The sequence below is a fragment of the Somniosus microcephalus genome, chromosome 1 (genome assembly GCF_052327205.1).
Source record: "Somniosus microcephalus isolate GS21.2 chromosome 1, FLI_Smic_1.0, whole genome shotgun sequence".
Classification (NCBI taxonomy): Eukaryota; Metazoa; Chordata; class Chondrichthyes; order Squaliformes; family Somniosidae; genus Somniosus; species Somniosus microcephalus.
In genome coordinates, this window is record NC_140987.1 from 197,736,835 (window position 1) to 197,757,219 (window position 20,385).

General features: G+C 46.0%; 1 protein-coding gene across 6 annotated transcripts in view; it reads right to left on the minus strand.

Annotated features, from left to right (window-relative positions):
• adgrv1 (adhesion G protein-coupled receptor V1) overlaps positions 1-20,385 on the minus strand; it is a 986,427-nt gene that overhangs the window by 900,313 nt on the left and 65,729 nt on the right. For all 6 annotated transcript variants that reach the window (XR_015078534.1, XM_085989059.1, XM_085989068.1 and 3 more), the window contains exons 3-4: positions 16,712-16,861; positions 10,452-10,547 (exon numbers count right to left, since the gene is read on the minus strand). Coding sequence is in view for 5 of the 6 variants with exons in the window: in XM_085989059.1 (XP_085845185.1) it covers positions 10,452-10,547; positions 16,712-16,861 (246 nt within the window). In the remaining variant the exon portion in view is untranslated. The remainder of the gene's footprint in view (positions 1-10,451; positions 10,548-16,711; positions 16,862-20,385) is intronic.

The window sequence follows — 20,385 nt, forward strand, 5'->3', positions numbered from 1 at the left end:
CATGTAAGGGCTCTTGCACCATGGGGGGCATGCGATGATCTCTCAAGGCCTCATGTAAGGGCTCTTGCACCATGGGGGGCATGAGATGATCTCTCAAGGCATCATGTTACAGAGCTTCCCCTTCTTTCCCCTGCAGTCCAAGCTGGCGGCGATGCGAAAGGACCAGCGTCGAACTGGTGGCGGGCCTCCACAAGTCGTCACTCTCACGGATCTCGAGGAGAGAGTGCACCAGATTCTTGAAGGACGTCTGTGTGGTCCTGTTACCACTGCAGCTGCCGACCCCATTTCCGACAGCGAGGGTAAGGCTCTCACCTTTTCCAGCTGTTTCCTTCCACTTGGTCCCCCCGTCAGCATGCTTCCTCAGTGTGCAGCCATGTCAGAGCCTTGCCGCAATCTGGCATGCCTTTCCGCCAACCTGTCCTTTTGCTAAAGCCACTCTTCCACCTCCCTGCTTTCAGATGATTCATCACCAGCTCGGGCTCAACGCCCTGAAGCTGCCAGTGCCAGTGCCTCCGGAGGCGAGGATCAGGAGGAAGCCGGAGCATCCGCTCCAATCTCAGGGGAGCATACACATCTGCAGACTGGGGATAGTAGTTCCCTGGAGGGGGGCGGGGGGGCTCGGAGGATGAGCCAGTTGCCGGAACAAGCGGCATGCAGCAACGCAAGGGGGGTAGGCAAGTTCGGCCACCGTCTCCCCGGAGGGCAAGGCAGGTAGTGATGACTGCTGCACAGAGTGCAGAGGAGGTGCGTCGCCTGGCTGAAATGAGCACCCAGGCCTGGCTCAGGCACACTGAGCTGATGGCTGCAGTGGGGAGGATGCCTCAGTCAATAGATACACTGGCAAAAAGTGTGTTGGACTTCGGGGCAGCAATGGAGAGGACTCTCCAGGGCTTTGGGGCAACAATGGAGAGGACTGTACAGGGCTTCGAGGCCGCTATGGAAAGGACTGTTCAGGTCTTCGGACAATCCCTGGAAAGGCCTGTCTAGGGCTTGTCCGAGGCAGTGGAACGGTCGGCACCGGCCTTGTCAGAAGCAATGGAAAGAACTGTCCAGGGCTTCTCCGAAGCACTGGCACCTGCCACACAGGTCCTCACTGCTGCCACGCAGTCACTTGCCGGCCTCGTCCACACCCAGATTGAGGCAACGCGAACTCTCACTGCAGCCACCCTATCTGCATCAGCTAGGATCACCCCGGGCCCTTCCAGTCCCATACAAGGCCAGGAATCAGTGGAGCATGCGATTGTGGCGGATGAGCCGAGCCGGTCCCCTCAGAGAGCCAGTGTGTCGTCCGACCATGGTGCAGGTGTCCGCTCTCGGCAGGTGACCATTGCACATGCCAGCGCTGGTACGTCTGCAGTGCAGCTGCCACCACCTGCAGGGCACACTGCTTCCAACCATGCTCAGATCAAGCATCCTGCGTCCGCACCCTCCAAGCCCAGAGGTCGGCCAGGCCGTCCCTCAGGGGCTTCTGCGCTTCCATACAGTCAGCAGGTGTTCCCCAGCCTTGACCCCGCCACTGGGGTTCAATTACATAGGAGCAGCAGGGAGGGAAGGGGCCGACCGCAAAAGAGAAGTCGTTCTCCATCAAGGGGCCAGCGGTTGAGGGAGGTGCTGAGACGTTTCTGTAAAGTCTGTGGGTTGTTTAGTTAATTAATACACAGACTCCAAGAGTAACTTAAAACAGGACTTTACTATTCGAAGGTCAGGGCGAATCTGCCCAATAACTCCTGGCACAACACTTATATACTGGTGTGGTCACCGTCGGTATTACCGTATACAGAAGCCAAACAAAGTAGTGCCACACCTAAAATAGTTCTCTTAAAGGTGAACGGTTACATACAATAGTTCTCTTAAAGGTAGACGGGTACATACACTACAATCCTCCTTTTTTAGCTTACAACATACTTATTCCCCATTAACATAACATATAATCAACTTCATGTAAAATAATTCACAGATATAGTCTCTGCGGGAAACAGTTCACAGATTCAGTCTCTGCAGGAACAGTTCACAGATTCAGTCTCTGGTCTTGACTCGGTCCGAACAACATCTCTGTGGTGTAGCCGGTTCACATTTCTAGCGTGACTCATCCAATAGTCTTTCCCTTGGCTTAACAGCTTGAACTTCCGTCCTGCTGAACCAGCAGTGCTGACTTTTACAAACAGCTGGACTGCCTTGGTAATTTTTCCTACTTTCCAACTGATTTGGCCCCCTTCGTAGGGCCCACGTGCATGATCTGATAGAAGTGATAATGATTTAGATGGTTATCGTCTTCTGCTTCGTCTTTTTCTTTTCTGCTTCTTGGAGACTCTCGGGGCTCCCTTATCCGCTGCCAGCTGTAGCGCCACCATCTCCCTATGTTCCTTAGACTTTAAGTGCTTCATCCTGATTTCTGCACTTTGGGAGTTTTCATCACAAGCTGGGCAGACCAAGTCATCGTAATATTCCGTGTCACTCAACAGGTCATGGTAATATTCGGTGTCGTCCTGAGCTAGTCTAGCGAGAGGGCCTGCTACTTCTTCCGTACCCAACTGGACGTTAGCCGACTGTTGTTCCCGCCCTAGACATCTTTCCTGAAGAGACTTCTTCATGCGTTCATATTCATCCCGCTCTTCCTGGGTTTCCTGCAAATCCTTCACTAATGACCTCGTTTGTGATTTCAACACTTCCCCTTCCCTCGGGGATTGATTGATCAGGCGATTCAATCCTTCTACTGGAGCAGCTGTTTCAACATTCTGCTGTTCACATTGACGTGATTCAGCGTACTTTTGGCATCCCTGTAAAATCTGTGTTGCAACCTCAGCTACTTCCATAACTTTTGAGAGCTCCGAACTCCTTCCCTTTGAAGATTGAAGCTCGTGTTCAGATTGTTCCCATTGTAGAGTCTTGTCCTTCAGCATATGAAGGAGTTGGCTGACTGTTAACTCTTCCACGGGAACACTGTGAGTCAGAGTCTTCTCCATTTCATCCACCTTTTCCTCCAATGCTTTCACCTTCTTTTCCTCTTGTACTTTGGCTTCCAGCGCTCGGAGAAGTTGCGCCTTGATGCTCTCTAGCTCATGTTCAGAGGCCATTCTTACAGTCTCTGTGTTTCTTACAGTTCCCTTTTCTTCCACTGAACGGATTCCCAGTTGAATCTGTTCTTCAAGTTGTCGAATCTCGGTCATTGCCGCCGCATATTTGTCTTAGGTTTCCTTTAATATTTTTATGAGTTCTTGTACATCTTGTCTTTCATGTTCTGCCATGTCTTTCACCTCTAATTTCTCATCTATGGATGGAACTTCTACCGATGAGTCTGTCTTGGCCTTGAGCTCATCAAGAATTTCCTGCAGCCTTTGGACGTCTTGCTCATGTTCAACCTTCAGTTGCTCATATGCTTCCACTGAAACTAGCTTTTCGGAGGTTGCCAAGTTAACCCCTTCCAGAATTGTAGCCTGGGCCTGTTCATACTGTTCTTTCAACTTCTCACACTCTGCTTGTAAGGAGTCGTAGAGAAGAACTGGAATAAAATCCTGGCTTCCTGAAGATTCCTCTTCATTTGCTTCTTCCTGCAAATATTCTAACTCCTGAACAGCATAAGGGAGATGTGATCGGTAATTGGTCACGATGGCTCTATGGTCGCTCTCTGCTTGAGCTAGCTGCTTCTGTTGTCTTTCCAGATTCTCCCATTCGGTGTCATAGAACTTTTTCATTGTTTTCATCTCTTGTACGAGACGGTAACTCAATTGTTCTAATTGTTGTCGTAATTTGAAATAAGTTTGAGTCCGAGCTCGGTGTTCTTCCGTCATGGATATGTCCGTAACTTGAACAGGCTCAGAATTTTCTGTCAAACTAGGTTGTCGTTGTTCGGTGGAGTTCTGCTCTGAAACTTTGTTCTTCTCTGGAGCATAAGCCTTTGTTTTTCCAACCTTCGTCGGCAAGTCCATTTCAGCCTTGTCTTTCATATTTGGGTTGGTCTTATCGTCATCCGTTTCAGAATCTGAGCTGATTGTCTGCACCGAGTCCTCACTCGTTATGGCTTTTAGATAGTGCCATTTCATGTCTATTTTCTTGATCCACTCCCGTCCTAGAAGTGGTGGTCCTCCCTCATGTAGTACGTATAAGTTCATTCTTGGGTGTTCTTTACCCCTATCTCTCACTTTGACTCTTATCTTTCCCATGGGGTATACTTTATGCCCCGTGTATGTCTGCAATACGAACTTGGTATCTCTTAAGGGTATATGTGAGAATAGCCGGTGGTAATCCCTTCGATTTATGACTGATAGAGCTGATCCAGTGTCCAACTCCATTTTCACTTGGATTCCAGTTATTTTTAGCATGACCCAGATAGTTTGTAGGTCAGCTTCCTTACTCACATTGTGAATTCTCAGACTACCAAGCTCCTGGCCGTTTGGGTCTGAGTCTGAATTCTGTTCGTCTGAACTCTTCTCAGCCACCTTGTGTACCTTGTTGTACTTTTCCTGTGATGGCTTCCTTTGGTTGTTGGTCCTTTGGTTGTTGGTCTTCTTCCCTGACCGGCATACCTTAGCTATGTGACCCAGTTTGCCACATTTCCTACATTCCTGGTTCTTAAACCAGCATTGGTTCTGGCCGTGTGTTGTCTTCCCACAACAATAGCATTTTGTTGTTGTCGAGGTAATTTGATCCACACTTAGTGCTGCTGTCTTTAGCTGCATTTCCGCAGTTCCCTTCGCTGCGGCTTCGTGCGATGCTGCAATAAGGACAGCCCTGTCAAGTGTAAGGTCGTTCTCTTCGAGTAGTCACTTTTGCGTTCCTTCCTTTGCCAACCCGCCACAAACTTGTCTCGCAATGCCTCTGTCAGATTCCCTCCAAACTGGCAGTATTTCGCTAGTCTACGCAGTTCAACCAAGTATTCTGCGTTGCTTTCGTCTTTCCTTTGCGTTCTCGCATAGAATTTGAATCGTTCCGCCAACATCAACGGTGTGGGGTTCAAGTGATCCTTCAGAACAGTCACAATATCATCGAAAGTCTGATCCGCCGGTTTACCTGGTGCTAGTAGATGCTTCAAGAGCCCGTATGTCTTCGCGCCCATCGAGTTTAGCAAGGTTATAGCTTTGTCATCTTCTTCTATTTTATTGGCCTCACAATAGATCTCGATGCGTTCCACGTACGTGGCCCAGTCTTCTACCTCGGCATTAAAATCATTGATGTTACCACGCTTAGGCATCTTCCTCTCTTTCTGATAACAACCCGAATTATTTCTTTAACTTATTTTTTTTTTTCTAAGATGGCGGTTTTCCCGCGAAAATGGCGGTTTCCCGCGCTTATCTTCTCTCCCCGCCCACTTCAATGGCGGTTTCCTGCTTCTGTCTTCTTCCCCGCCTAATGGCGGCTTCCCGCGTTTCTTCCCTAGCGGGAGGGGTACACTTTCCCCCACAGGCGACGGCCGCTGGCTTTCAGGTTCACAGCCTGCGCGTCGGCTTCAGGGCTTTCCCTTTTCTCGGCAGGGCAACCGGCGCTGGGTACACCCCGTTGACGGCGAACAGGTTCAGCCGCTGGGCTGGCTCTCGCTCAGTTCCCCTTGCTCGGGCTCGGTCTCTCTCCCGCTCTCTCGGCTCTACCGGCGCTGGGTACACCCCGTTGACGGAGAACAGTTTCAGCCGCTGGACTGGCTCTCACGCAGTCTCCCTTGGTCGGCTCTGCCTCTCCCGCTCGCTTGGCTCCCAAACGCCTCTCCCAGCCGTCTCGCAGTCCGGTGCTTCCCTCCCCGGCTGCGGCTGAGTTTTTATATCTTCCCGCGCCTACGCTCCCGGTCGCAGCGCTTCGTGGCTTCGGTCGCTGCCCGGCCTTTTTCGCCGGTCGCGGTCTAGCTGTCTCACGACGCCGTTGCGTCCCCAGCCTGTCTGTACCGCGGCTTCCTTGCTCCACGCTGCCCCAGTCTCAGCGCCTCTGGGCCCGACTTCTGTCCGGCTCCTTTCCCCCTCGACCGTGGTCAAGTGCACCGCCCTTATCCTCCGGTTATTCTTTTTACTTTTCCCTTACTCACAGTCACCGTGGCCGCCTTGCTTCTCGTGCTGATCGGCTCACTCCTCACCATGGCAGAAGGGACAGTCAGTGCCTGTTGCTGATGGAAGTCTTTGTCTCTGAATTCTTCCTCCTTTCCAGCTCTGCAGACTCGAGTTTTCTCCCAGCAGAATGACGAGGGCGGTTGCCTCTTCTCGACGCTCGTTAACTGCTTCGGAAGTATTGTTGCCGCAGGGTACGATCGGACTCGTCGCCACTGTAAAGTCTGTGGGTTGTTTAGTTAATTAATACACAGACTCCAAGAGTAACTTAAAACAGGACTTTACTATTCGAAGGTCAGGGCGAATCTGCCCAATAACTCCTGGCACAACACTTATATACTGGTGTGGTCACCGTCGGTATTACTGTATACAGAAGCCAAACAAAGTAGTGCCACACCTAAAATAGTTCTCTTAAAGGTGAACGGTTACATACAATAGTTCTCTTAAAGGTAGACGGGTACATACACTACAGTTTCTTTGGCCAAATTCAAGGACACCCTCACCTGTTGTAATTGTTGGAAACGGTTTGTTGAGTTTTGCGGCTTTGCCGAAGAGTTAACTGTTATTTTGTTAGTTATGGTTTCTGTTGACATGACATTGTTTTGCTGTAATGAAAGGCTTTTGTGACAATAAAGAAAAGTTTTAATGTGCTATGGTACACGTGACTAGTTACAGTGATGCTGGCCTTCAGAGGTTTTCAAACATCCAAAGTGTGCAGGAGTAAAGACACCCATCATTCCGCCAGAGGGGCCTCGAAACGAGTCCTGATGAGCCTCTGACGGATGGCCCTTCCACTTTCAGGAGCCCTTCCATCTTCCTCCTCCTCCTCCTCCTCCTCGTCCGCATGCTCCTCCTCCTCCTCCTCCTCTGCCTGCTCCTCCTCCTCCTCCTCCTCCTCCTCCTCCTCATCCGCCTGCTCTGCTGGTCATTGAGGGACAGCTGGAATTGGCTGGGTGCGTCGAATCGCCAAGTTGTGGAGCATGCAGCAGACGATGACGATGTGACCCACTTGCTCCGGCGAGTACTGCAGGGCTCCCCCCGAATGGTCCAGACATCGGAAACGCTGTTTGAGCACACCAATAGTGTGCTCTACAATGTTCCTGGTCGCCTGATGGCTGCTGTTGAACAGCTCTTCTGCTGGGGTGGCGACCAGACGGAGTGGTGTCATCAGCCATGGGCAGAGAGGATAGCCCTTGTCCCCAATAAGCCAGCCTCGTGGTCGAGCCGGCCCCTCAAAAAGGTCACAAACTGAGGTCTGCCGCAGGATAAAGGCATCGTGGCTGCTCCCTGGGAATTGGGCGTTGACTGCCATGATGATTTGGCAGTGGTCACAGACCAGCTGCACGTTCAGGGAGTGGAACCCCTTGCGGTTGCGGAAGTCCTCAGGATTCTGGAATGGCGCCCTCAAAGCCACGTGTGTACAGTCAATCGCCCCCTGCACCATGGGGAAGTCCGCAATAGCAGCGAAGTCCTGCACGCGCTCCGCCTGCTTCTCCAGGGTTAGAGGGAAGGTGATGAATTGACGCCTTCACCTATAAAGGGCAGCTGTAACTTGCCGGATGCAACAGTGGACTGCAAACTGAGAGATATTCGCAATGTCCCCAGTGGCTGACTGAAAGGATCCGGTGGCATAAAAATTGAGGGCAACAGTCAGTTTAACGGCCACCGACAGAGAGGTCCTGCACCGTAGACGCGGCTGCAGATCCTCAGCAAGCAGGTGGCACAGCTCAGTAACAACGTCCCTCCCGAATCAGAGCCTTCGCACACACTGCTCCTCCGACATGTCAAGGTATGACACCTGCTGCCTAAAGACCCTCGCAGCATACCCTCGAATTGGCTGACCTCCATTGCCCCTCCTCCTTCTGGCCAATCCCAGCCCTCTCTCCCGCCGTCTCTCTGCCCCTTCATAGTGTTCAGCCATGAGGCCATCGCCCTCCAAAGCAGCTCCCATTCCGATGCCAGTTGGTCAAAAGGCTGTTAGGTCTAGTGCTCCAACTGCTCCGGACAGGTTTGAAGGTCCCAAGTACTCTAATGCTAAATTCCAAAAACTCTGCCCCACAGTAGCTCACCAACTCTCTCCACCAACGATCGCAATGAACAGGCCAAGTGGCTGCAGCTTTTATACTAGAGCTGTCCCCTTTAAATAGTGCCCCCCGACTACGAGAAGGGCCTGCTAACGTTCCTTCAAACTGTCACTAATAGCGCTAGGCGTAAAGGTTCCGGGCGCCACCCAATATCCAGTCAGGGGCACCTAAAAGTCGTTGCAAACTGAAATGACGTCATGATCTGCTTGCGCACGCGGGCGCGCGCAAACACTTAGCGCAGGCGTTAAATCTATAGTCAATATGGGAGTTGTCACTATCTTCATTGCGCCCGCCCCAACATTGGGTAACACCCCAATTCTCAGTCTCTTTAGGTGCTAACCGCTGGCGCTAACAACCGAATTTCTAGGCCCATATTCCCCCATTCCACTTGGATCCCCAAGGCACCACTCCCAGTGTTCCCACATCCTGACATCCCCACCCACTAATTCTATATCCCACAACCCCTTAATTTAATGTTTACACATCCTAGTAGGACACAATGCTCTCACATCCAGGGTAGTCCATCTCAATCATCTTTCCCCATGAGTAGTGCAAAGTGGCTCATATTCAGATTTTCCTAGTTCAAAATTTTTGAGTTCTATGTAAATTTCTTCCAGCGAATTGCCTTATCATAGAGTCATAGATATGCAAATGCTTGTTATTCTAATTTATTAATTGTAAGTTGCATTTTTTTATCAAGGAGAAGGTGAACAATGCAAACCAATCAAATTACTCAAAACACTTGCTGAATATTCTTCATTCACCATTTTATTTGCCTTCAATTGACTGATTAAACTTATTTATAAAGTTGTCTATTTTTAAGTAGTTTTATTAATTTTTTCACTTGTAGGCTTCAAAAAATTGGGCTTGACATTGTTACTTTGACCTATAATTATAACTATGTTAGCTTCAGGGAAATGCCATGGTCTGAGCATGTACAGAAATTCCTATCTTGCTTTAATGTGGGTGGCAGACTGATTCACGATTGTAAGGGAATATCTCCTCATGGTGTAAAAGGATTTTTAATATTCTTTTGAGGTTTTTCCAAATTATTTGTAAATAAGAGCTAGAATGATTTTTTTCAAGTAAAGGCAGACATATTATCAACTGTTAGGGAAAAGGAAACTATACACATCAATGGACACTCCTCTAACGTTGCACATTATTGCACATTCCTCACTCCACCAATGAACGCTGTTCTTTCAGCCATCATGCTCCTGTGCGCTGGAATTATCTCCCAAAAATCACCTCCCCTTGACATCTCCCTCCCAGTCTTCAAATGCGTCAACCTGCAGCCTCTTCCCCCATTTGGTGTCCACATTTTCCGTATTCTTCAGCATTCAAAGAAGTTCTCTTTTAAATGAGGAGAACTATATATAATGGCTCCTGAGCTGTCAGCTCCTTGAAGAGCACCTTTGTTCTGTAATTGTATGCAAGTTGTTATAGAGGAAAAAAGTTGTTGCTTTCATTACCAAAATATTATTAGTCATTTCCATTTTTATGAGCTCAAGTATTCTTCTGATGTGTTGAGGCATACTCATCCCATGGGCAATTAATTTCTAATGTCCAAGAGGTTTCATGAAAAATTGCAGCAACCTGTGAGTTACTTCACACATTGCAATCCACTCTGCTCAACTGTGACACTGCTGGTCAATCAAGAAACTGCAGAAGTGGGATGATTTAAAAGAGAGAATGTGAAGGATTGTCTGCCTGTGTTCACTAATATTAGTTGAAAAAGTTGGCATGACTATAAAGCAGAGTATACTCCCATCTATTCCCATTTTTAGTCCATTTCAACTGCAACAGCAGCTTACATTTCTGTAGCACCTTTAATGTAGCAAAACATCCCAAGGCGCTTCCCTGTAGGTCAGATGCAATTTAACAATATTCTATGGTGTTGTACAAGACCATAAAAACACATTAAAAAAATTACAACATCAAAAAATTCTTGTAATGCATTCTATCACTCATTTCATTGCCATTAATATTTTGACATAGTTCAAAATTTGACATTTTTTTTTAGAATCCTATCACTAAATATTGATTTCTTCAACATCATCAAACTTCTGCTCCAGTGCCTTCAGAACCTTAAGTGTTTTATTATTGCAGTTGTGCACTACAGGGATCTTATGATATGCACTGTAACGCACGGTTTGAAAACAATAAGGTCAATTTAACAAAATCACGTTGCTGGCAGGACGCCTCCCTTGCTGGGAGTGTATATAAGGAATTCAGGCCCATGTTTCCAACAATTTTCCATCCATTAATCTGCTTTAATATGTCACAAATAAAAACATTCCAAATATGCTAAACAATTACACTGGCTGAAAAAGATACTTACCACATTGAAAGATATAATTCCAAAGGCATTATCATTCGACAGAATGGTTACTGTGGCAATATTGGGAATTCCAAGCATCACATCCGCAGAAGTACCCTAGTGTTATCAGAAAAATGCAGCACTGTTATAAAGTAAAATGCTTTGTCTAATGGTTATTTGCTTTTTTATATATACAGGTTTTATGAATACATAATTCCAGCAGGATCAGTTGTCTTGAGGTGCTTTCAGAGAGACAGGTTTTTAAGTTATATGTATAATAATAGGGATGTGCTTATGTTTGTCTTCAAAACTGTAATCAGCTGTTAAACAAAAAAGAGAATTTACACAATCCCAATGACAGTGGCCATAAACAGCTCCAGCCTAAAACACATTTCGCACTTTCAACCTAATTTATGGCAGTATTCAGTACAAAATTACTAGCCAAACTAAAAATATATTTGCCAAAACTGTTTTGATACAACAGTCAGATTCTGCTTTTTTTCTTAACAGTGCTGTAATTACCAACTGGATCACAGTTTTGTTCAAAAATGTAAATTGTTCATGATCTATAACTTTTGCAGAAAGAAAGTTCTTTGGGCACCACAGCTTAATTAGGACCCCAAGTTAATAAAGAGGTCTTTCAAAACTCATTTATCATGGTTTGACAACCTGTTAATGACACCATAGCAATAAGAAACTAGGTATGAAGTATGCAGTTCTATTTGAAAATGAAGTTTCCTTTCAGTCCTTCGCCTTTATACATTATCCTTTGACTTAAATGTTAAAAAGCTGAATTCTATTCCCAGCTCCAGGTCAAAGGTCTCAACAATCTGATTCATGCAGTGAAATGAATGGTTGTGGGAAGATAGTTGCATCGTACATTTCTTTCTTTTAACTGGATGTATCAATGTAACATACAGGACTGTGTTTAAGAAAGCTTGTCTGTGAAACACTTTGTTCTAAAATCTTTATTGATTATCATACTTTACTTTGAATCCAAGTAAAAAAAATAACCAAGAGGCCATTACAGGCTGTAGTGAGAAATAACAAGACTTCAAGCTCAAAATCCATTCTCATGGGTAAGAACCTAAGTGTTTTATTATTGTGGTTGTGCACTACAGGGATCTTATGATATGCACTGTAACACACGGTTCTCTACTGCACAGTGGAATGTGAATTAATTAGATTCGGGACAAAAACAGTTTAGAATTTTTACTTCTTATAAATATAATTTTATAACTACAGCAAATGTTAGGCACTGGATCTTATAAAATAGAGGGGTGTCCGAAAACCACTGAGTTAACAGCTTCTTAGAAAAATAATGTGGCACACAAGTTCACAAGAATCAGATGTAGGCACGATAAATTACAATGTGCTGGTTAAAAGTTCATATGACAAAAATTGCTTTTAAACTATATTAGTTTGAAGCTACCATATTTGGACCTTAGAACACCTCAATTTTAGAAAAGTTTAAAAAATTGCCTAAACAAAGAAAAATGTCATCTAGTAACATTTGTTATATTAATATCTACCTAAAGAACAAAGTGTAACTACAATTTTAGTTAAGTTGATGACCATTATTTCTCTCTTTCAAAGCATTTATCAAACGTAAACCAACACACTTCATACGGTTCACACAGGGGTCTATTATCAACAGTTTCCTTAGCAACTTCCTTAGCATTTTACTGTTCACACACCGCATTATTCAAATTTTACCTCCGTCGTGAATGATTTCATCTCTGCTTTGAAATACCTCCAGTTGTAATTTAAATGAGATTTAGGCTGCCAGTTTAAAGTGAATGAGTTTTTTATTTTTGTTACGTATTGTGTGTTCTATTGTGTGTTCTCCTCCCACCTGTGGTGGCGCTGTCACAGGAGATAAATGGTTGGGTGTTCTCTGTTAAGTTTAGCTCTCTTTGTTCGGAACTTGCCAGAACTTCCTTGCCTTCCAATAAAGCACTTCATGTTTGAATCTCTGAGTTCTGAGTCCTAAATTGTGTCTAGGTAGAAAGGTACCGACACAACAATTTTCAAAATACAATAGAATAGTAATAACAAAGAAAGTGACCATTTAAGATAAAGATTTAATTGATGATACACTAGGGCTTTTGTTTTACTGATAATTGGAGCTATAAAACAGAACGTTCATGCATTTTATGATAGCACTTCCAAAAATGAAGATCTGTGTTAGTTTAACAAACGTCATGTCTGACTAAAATAACAAGCCTCGTGCAAAATAATCACCATGGGTGCAATTCTTCGCTTTTACTCATTTTTCCTTGAACACCCAATGGGAGGAAGGGAAGCTCATGAAGTGCCATGGGCTTTGTATGTTGTTTTGGTTGCAACATTTATAGTGACTAAATGTACAGGAAACTTTCTTTTATCCAGCACGGACGGGACCGACGTGGTGCCGGTTCATCAAAAATTCCGGATAACCGAATGCTGTAGTATAAGATAGGGATAGCTGACAGCTCCGTATAAAGCAACAAACCCTGTTGCTTAGCAACAACTGTAGAACAATGAACACAAGTTTCAAGCGTCTCTGTAGCTTAGCAACAGCTGCAGCCACACCCTTGCACAGCACTGATGGAAGAAGGCAAATAAATATGAAGTAAAACCTACTCCTGAATTTTGCCGGTTAACCGACATTTCCGGTTATTTAGGTGCCGGTAAATCAAAAGTTTCCTGTAACAGATACTCCAAGCTGATGTCAAAGCACCTGAGGTTCAGACAATAGATATAAAGCACTCAAAGTTGTACTCTCCTGGTGTATGACATCAAATAAACCCCTTGATCGGATTTCCATTTTGTACAGACTTTGGATTTATTCTGTGGTTGCAAGTAATATTAACAAAGCACATAATAATTAATTGCAAGGAATTTAAAAATAATATTTAACTGTAATGTTATCATTCAATGTTCTAAACCATGCAAAGCATTCCAAAGCCACATTCAAACACCAATGGTGGCAGAGCCCAGCACGTGAGTGCAAAAGACAAGGCTGAAATTTTCGCAATCAGCATCAGCCAGAAGAGGCAAGCAAATGATTCTTCTCAGCGTCCTTGCAAGGTCCCCACCATCACAGATGCCAGTCTTCAGCCAATTCAATTCACTCCACATGAAATCAAGAAATAGCTAAGTGCACTGGACACAGCAAAGTCTACCATCGTAACAATATTCCAGCTGTAGTGCTGAAGACTTGTGCTCCGTAACTAGCCATGCCTCTAGCCAAACTGTTCCAGTATAACTACAACACTGGCATAGATTTAGATTAGATTAGATTTAGATTAGATTTATTTGCCATATGTAACAAGTACAATGGAATGCTTGTTCCCCGTAGGGACGCGTCAGCTATATATACAGCGCCGCGTTCAGTCAATACAATGGCTTCCCGTGGCAGTGGGAGCACAATGTCCCTCAGCCGCTCCGTCCTCCTCTTCACCGCGGCCTCCTCCTCACTGTTGCCGGCTCCACGTGTGGTGGCCTGCTTCTCCCGCTCTGGCCACCATGCCCGGCTCCCATCCGGACTGCGAGTTACCCGAAATGGAGCTGCCGGCCGACGTGCTGCAGCTTGTCGTTGAGTCTGCTGCTGCTGCTCATTGCGCTGCGCTCCTCTGCCCGACTCGCCGAACACGTCGTCGGGATGTGAATGCTCCAATGCGGCCTCCTCTTCACCGTCGCCGGCTCCACACTCCACGGCCCGGGGCCTACTTCTCCCGCTCCCGGGTCGGCCTATGGCCGCCATGCTCGGCTCCCCTCCTCCCAGTCAGAATTCCTTCCCGCCGAGGAGCTGCCGGCCGATGTGCTCCAGCAGGTCGGCTTGGCTGCTGCTGCTGCTCACCGTGCTGCGCTGCCTCTGCCCAACTCGCCGAGCACCTCGCTCCGGTTGCGGGAGCGAGTGGCGAGAGCTGGCCGCCCGAAACAGGGAGAGTGATCTCAGCACCGGACCATCACGGCCGCCATCTTGTTATGAAAGTAAACTTGCGGTGGCGTGCGCCGATCCAACCGACCCCTGGGCGTTGCGTGCAACAAAGTGGAAAAAGCAGGACAAATCCAATCTGGTCAATTACCGCCCCATCAGCCTACTCTCAATCATCAGCAAAGTGATAGAAGGTGTCATTTACAGTGCTATCAAGCGGCACCTAGTTATCAATAACCTGCTTACCGATGCTCAGTTTCCGTCAGGCCCACTCGGCTCCAGACCTCATTACAGCCTTGGTACAAACATGGACAAAAGAGCTGAATTCCAGAGGTGAGGTGAGAGTGACTGCTCTTGACATCAATGCAGGATTTGACCAAGTGTGGCATCAAGGAGCGCCAGTAAAATTGAAGTCAATAGCAATAAGGGGAAAAACTCTCCACTTGCTGGAGTCATACCATACAAGTGCCAGGCAATGACTATCTCCAACAAGCAAGAGTCTAACCACCTCTCCTTGACATTCAATGGCATTACCATCATCGAATCCCCAATCATCAACATCATGGGTCACCATTGACCAGAAACTTAACTGCACCAGACACATAAATACTGTGGCTACAAGAGCAGGGCAGAGGCTGTGTATTCTATGGCAAGTGATTCACCTCCAGGCCAATGATCCCTCTAAATTATTTATTTCCCTGTGCGGGCGCTTTAAATTTGCTGTGCGGCCACGGATGCACATTATCTCTTTCAGTCGCAACAGCTGGGGTGTGGCCTGGGCAGGACCTCGTGATCAGTGGGGGAACATTGCTCCAGACTCCCTAAAACCTTTCCACCACCTACAAGGCACAAGCCAGGAGTGTGATGGAATACTCTCCACTTGCCTGGATGAGTGCAGCTCCAACAACACTCAAGAAGCTCAACACCATTCAGGACAGAGCAGTCTGCTTGATTGGCACCCCATCCACCACCTTAAACATTCACTCCCTCCACCACCAGCGTACTGTGGCTGCAGTGTGTACCATCTACAAGATGCACTGTAGCAACTCACCAAGGCTTCTTCGGCAGCACCTCCCAAACCAGAAACCTCTACCATCAAGAAGAACAGGGCAGCAGGCGCATGGGAACACCATCACCTCCAAGTTCCCCTCCAAACCACACACCATCCTGACTTGGAAATATACCACTGTTCCTTCATCGTCAAAATCCCGGAGCTCCCTACCTAACAGCCCTGTGGGAGTACCTTCACCACACAGACTGCAGCAGTTCAAGAAGGCGGTTCACCGCCACCTTCTCAAGGGCAATTTGGGATAGGCAATAAATGCTGGCCTTGCCAGCGACGCCTACATCCCGTGAATGAATAAATAAAAATAAGAAAATCAATAAAATATAACACAATGATGTTTTGCTCAGTGGGAGTACACATACCATCTGGTACACTTGACAGGCCAGGAGCAACAGTGAATGACACATGCGGAATCCAATGAGTGGAGAACTTCCGTGAAAGCTGTAACGCTAGAACACTTTATGCTTTTAATAATGCATCTTAGACTCTTAAGTGTACTAGCAATAATGTGGGTTCAAGACTCAGCTGAACGAAACATCAGAAATGCTAATACTACTATTTGAGTTTGAAGTTTTGACTCCTAATCCATTATTATGGAGCCACAACAAAACGTTACAGCATCATAAGCAGAAAGACAAAAAGTAACAAAATATCAATACTTGAGAGATAAACATGCCATCTGAACTTTCTTTCCTTTTTTATCTGTTTAGTCACACAATGGGGGTAATTTTAACTTTCAGCGATGGTTTATGACAGGCGATATCGGATCAGCCGCATTGTATACACCCTATCGGAATTTCCTTTCCATTTGAATCAATAGAAAGGAAACTCAGGCAAGGTGTATAACGGGCGACCGATCCAATATCCACCATTTGTTCATGCACACAACTGTTTGACAACAGAAATACATCTTGAATTAAAAACAAAAATACAGGAAATGTACATTTAATCAGTCAGAATCCAAAAGAGATAGAGGCTAACGTTTTGAGTAAGGCCCCTCTGAGCATTACCAGCATTTTCTCTTTTTATTTTAGCTTTCCACCATTCATAGTTTTACTTTTCAATCCCATCAATTTTTACTTGTTCATTACAAAATTCAAATGTGAACTGTACAAACTGAAAGATCAAATAAACGTTCGCAACACTGATGTGCGCTATGCACATTCATTTACTCTTGATAAATCATGTTTGCACCTGCAATACTTAGGAAATTCTATAAATTACTTTACCTAGCATGATAGCCTACATTGTCCCATTTTACTTGGAATGAATTTAAAAAGAAAATGAAGTTACCTGCAGTCTTAGGTAAAATACAAAAGTTTCATCTGCTTCTGGAAAATCATCGTCCTTGACTGCAACGTATACAGTTTTATTTGTTTCTGTAGTCAATAATCGAGCTGCAGCAGATGTGGCCTCAAAATCGCCAGTATCGTCCCCTTGAAGCTGAAAAGATTTGTAATGAATAGGTGAGCTCATTTCTTTATTTAGGTTTTCAAACCTACATTTAGTCATTTTCTCAGAGGTCTTTAACAGCCACAGAAATGCTAACCCAAAGTTAACTTCTTTGTTTCCAATACATTTCTACTCAAAATAACTTAATTCCATTAAAGATGATTTTTTTTTCAAACATGCAATTATTGCTTCAAATGTTATTGATACACAGGCAGAATTGTAATTGTAAGATTATTATTTGCTATCTTTTCATTTATTCATTTCAAAGTGGTTTCAATAAAGTGAAATACATGTGGTTTATTAACATAATAACAGATGCAAACGCTAGTAGTGCAGACGGCTGCATCGCTAACTGGTTCTGCTATAGAAAACATATTTCGAGGAGTTCTTTAGAGATATTTTTAACTCTTTTAGTTTTAAGAGTGCTAAGAGGAGGTGCAATCTGGGATAATTTGCCTCCAATTTTCCCTTTGAGGAAAAGTGCTTGTTGGCCACAAATGGCTGAGCTGAAATAGTAAAACAGTCTGTATAAGTAATTATGAACTCATACACAACTTCACAGCACATTGCATTGTACCATCGTGTCACCTCTAGAAAAGGCAACAACAACTTGCATTTATATTGCACCTTCAACATGGTAAAACATCCCAAAGCACTTCACAGGAGGTTTGGGGGAGAGAATTCCAGAGCTTAGGGCCTAGACAGCTGAAGGCACAGTCGCCAATTATGGAGCGATGAAAATCAGGGATGCACAATGTTAGATCCGTGTATGAACATACAATGACTGACAGGTAAAGACCCTCTGGTCCATCGAGCCTGTCCCATATAATTGCGATGCCTTGTGTATCAATATATACTTTCCACCGCTCCCGAAACCATGTGATCTCCTGGGAGAAACGAAAAACCAGATTAAAACCCAGGCCAATTTTGGGGGGTGGGGGGAAATCTGGGAAATTCTTCTCCGACCCATCTACGCGGTCAAAACTAGTTCAGGAAATCACTCCGCCCCTGAATTCCCTGCAATACCTAACCTTGTATAAAAGAGGTGATCTCCACCCCAGCCAGAAACTGGTCCAGCTCTCACTTGAAGGAATTCAGCGAATCAGCATCCACTGCACGAGATGCAGCCTGTTCCAGAGGTTCACTATTCTCTGGGAAAAGAACCACCTCCCAAGATCTAACCATATACAACTTTAATTTGTGGTCCCTGGTCCTCCACATACCTATTTACTTGGAACAAAATCTATTCCCTTCATTATCTTACAAACCTCAATCAGATCACCCCCAAGTCTATGCTTCTCTATGGTATAAAGTCCCAACCCTTTCAGCCTATCTTGATGACTAAGATGCTTTAGGCTGGAAATTAGTCTAGTGGCCCGCCTCTGTGCCTTTTCCATAAGCCTCAACATCACCCATGTGAGGAGACCAAAACCTTGTCACAGTATTCCAAGTGAAGCCTCACCAAGGTCTTGAACAAAGACAAAATAGTATGCCTTGTCTTGTACTCAATTGTCTTATTGAGACACCCCACACCCTCTTCGCTCTAGCTATCGCTTCACAGCATTGCTCATGTAATTTGAGATGTATGCACTAGAATACTCAAATCTCTTTCTATCTACACCTTCTTTAATGCTTTTCCCTGAAGGGTGTATGTTTTATTTATTATTTGTTTATGGGATGCGGGCGTCACTGGCAAGGCCAGCATTTATTGCCCATCCCTAATTGCCCTCGAAGAGATGGTGGTGAGCCACCTTCTTGAACTGCTGTAGTTGGTGTGGTGAAGGTACTCCCACAGTGCTGTTAGGTAGGGAGTTGCAGGATTTTGACCCAGCGACGATGAAGGATCAGCGATATATTGGCAAGTCACGATGGCGTGCGACTTGGAGGGGAACTTGGACGTGGTGGTGTTCGCATGCATCTGCTGCCCTTGTCCTTCTAGGTGGAAGAGGTCGCGAGTTTGGGAGGTGCTGCCGAAGAAGCCTTGGCGAGTTGCTGCAGTGCATCTTGTAGGTGGTGGAGCGAGTGAATGTTTAAGGTGATGGATGGGGTGCCAATAAAGCGGGCTGCTTTGTCCTGGATGGGGTTGAGCATCTTGTGTTGTTGGAGCGGCACTCATCCAGGCAAGTGGAGAGCATTCCATCACGCTCCTGACTTGTACCTTGCAGATGGTAGCAAGGCTTTGGTGAGTCAGGAGGTGAGACACTCGCCGCAGAATACCTAGCTTCTGACCTGCTCTCGTTTCCACAGTATGTGTGGCTGGTCCAGTTAAGTTTCTGGTCAATGGTGACCCCGCAGGATGTTGATGGTGGGGGATTTGAATGTCAAGGGGCGGTGGTTAGACTCTCGCTTGTTGGAGATAGTCATTGCCTGGCACTTGTGTGCTGTGAATGTTACTTGCCACTTATCAGCCCAAGCCTGAATGTCATCCAGGTCTTGTTGCATGCAGGCATGGACTGCTTCATTATCTGAGGGGTTGTGAATGCTTCAGCCTGGTCTTTTGCACTCACGTGCTGGGCTCCACCATCATTGAGGATGGGAATATTCATGGAGCCTCCTCCTCCAGTTAATTATTTAATGGTCCACTACCATTCACGACTGGATGTGGCAGGACTGCAGAGCTTTGGTCTGATCTGTTGATTGTGAGATTGCTTAGCTCTGCCTATAGCATGCTGCTTCTGCTTTTTAGCATGCATGTAGTTCTGTTTTGCTGCTTCAAGGTTGGCACCTCATTTTTAGGTATGCCTGGTGCTGCTCCTGATTGAACCAGGGTTGGTCCCTGGGCTTGATGGTAATGGTAGAGTGAGGGATATGCCAGGCCATGAGGTTACAGATTGTGGTGAAATACAATTCTGCTGCTGATGGCCCACAGCACTTCATGGATGCCCAGTTTTGAGCTGCTAGATCTGTTCTGAATCTATCCCATTTAGCACAGTGGTAGTGCCACACAACACGATGGAGGGTGTCCTCAGTGTGAAGACGGGACTTCGTCTCCACAATGACACTGCGGTGGTCACTGCTACATCTATGACAGGTAGATTGGTGAGGACGAGGTCAAGTAGGTTTTTCCCCTAGTGTTGGTTCTCTCACCACCTGTCGCAGTCCCAGACTGGCAGCTATGTCCTTTAGGACTCGGCCAGCTCAGTCAGTAGTGGTGCTACTGAGCCACTCTCTGATGGACATTGAAGACCCAAGTACATTCTCTGCTTGCTACTCTCAGTGGTATTTAACATGGAGGAGCACTGATTCACTAGCTGAGTGAGGGCAGTAGGTGGCAATCAGCAGGAGGTTTCCTTGCCCATGCTTGGCTTGAAGCCATGAGACTTCATGGGGTTCGGAGTCAATGTTGAGGACTCCCAGGGCCACTCCTTCCCACCTGTATACCTGTGCCGCCACCCCTGGTGGGTCTGCTCTGCCGGTGGGACAGGACATACCCAGGGATGGTGATGGAGGAGTTTGGGACGTTGGCTGAAAGGTATGATTCTGTGAGTATGACTATGTCAGGCTGTTACTTGACT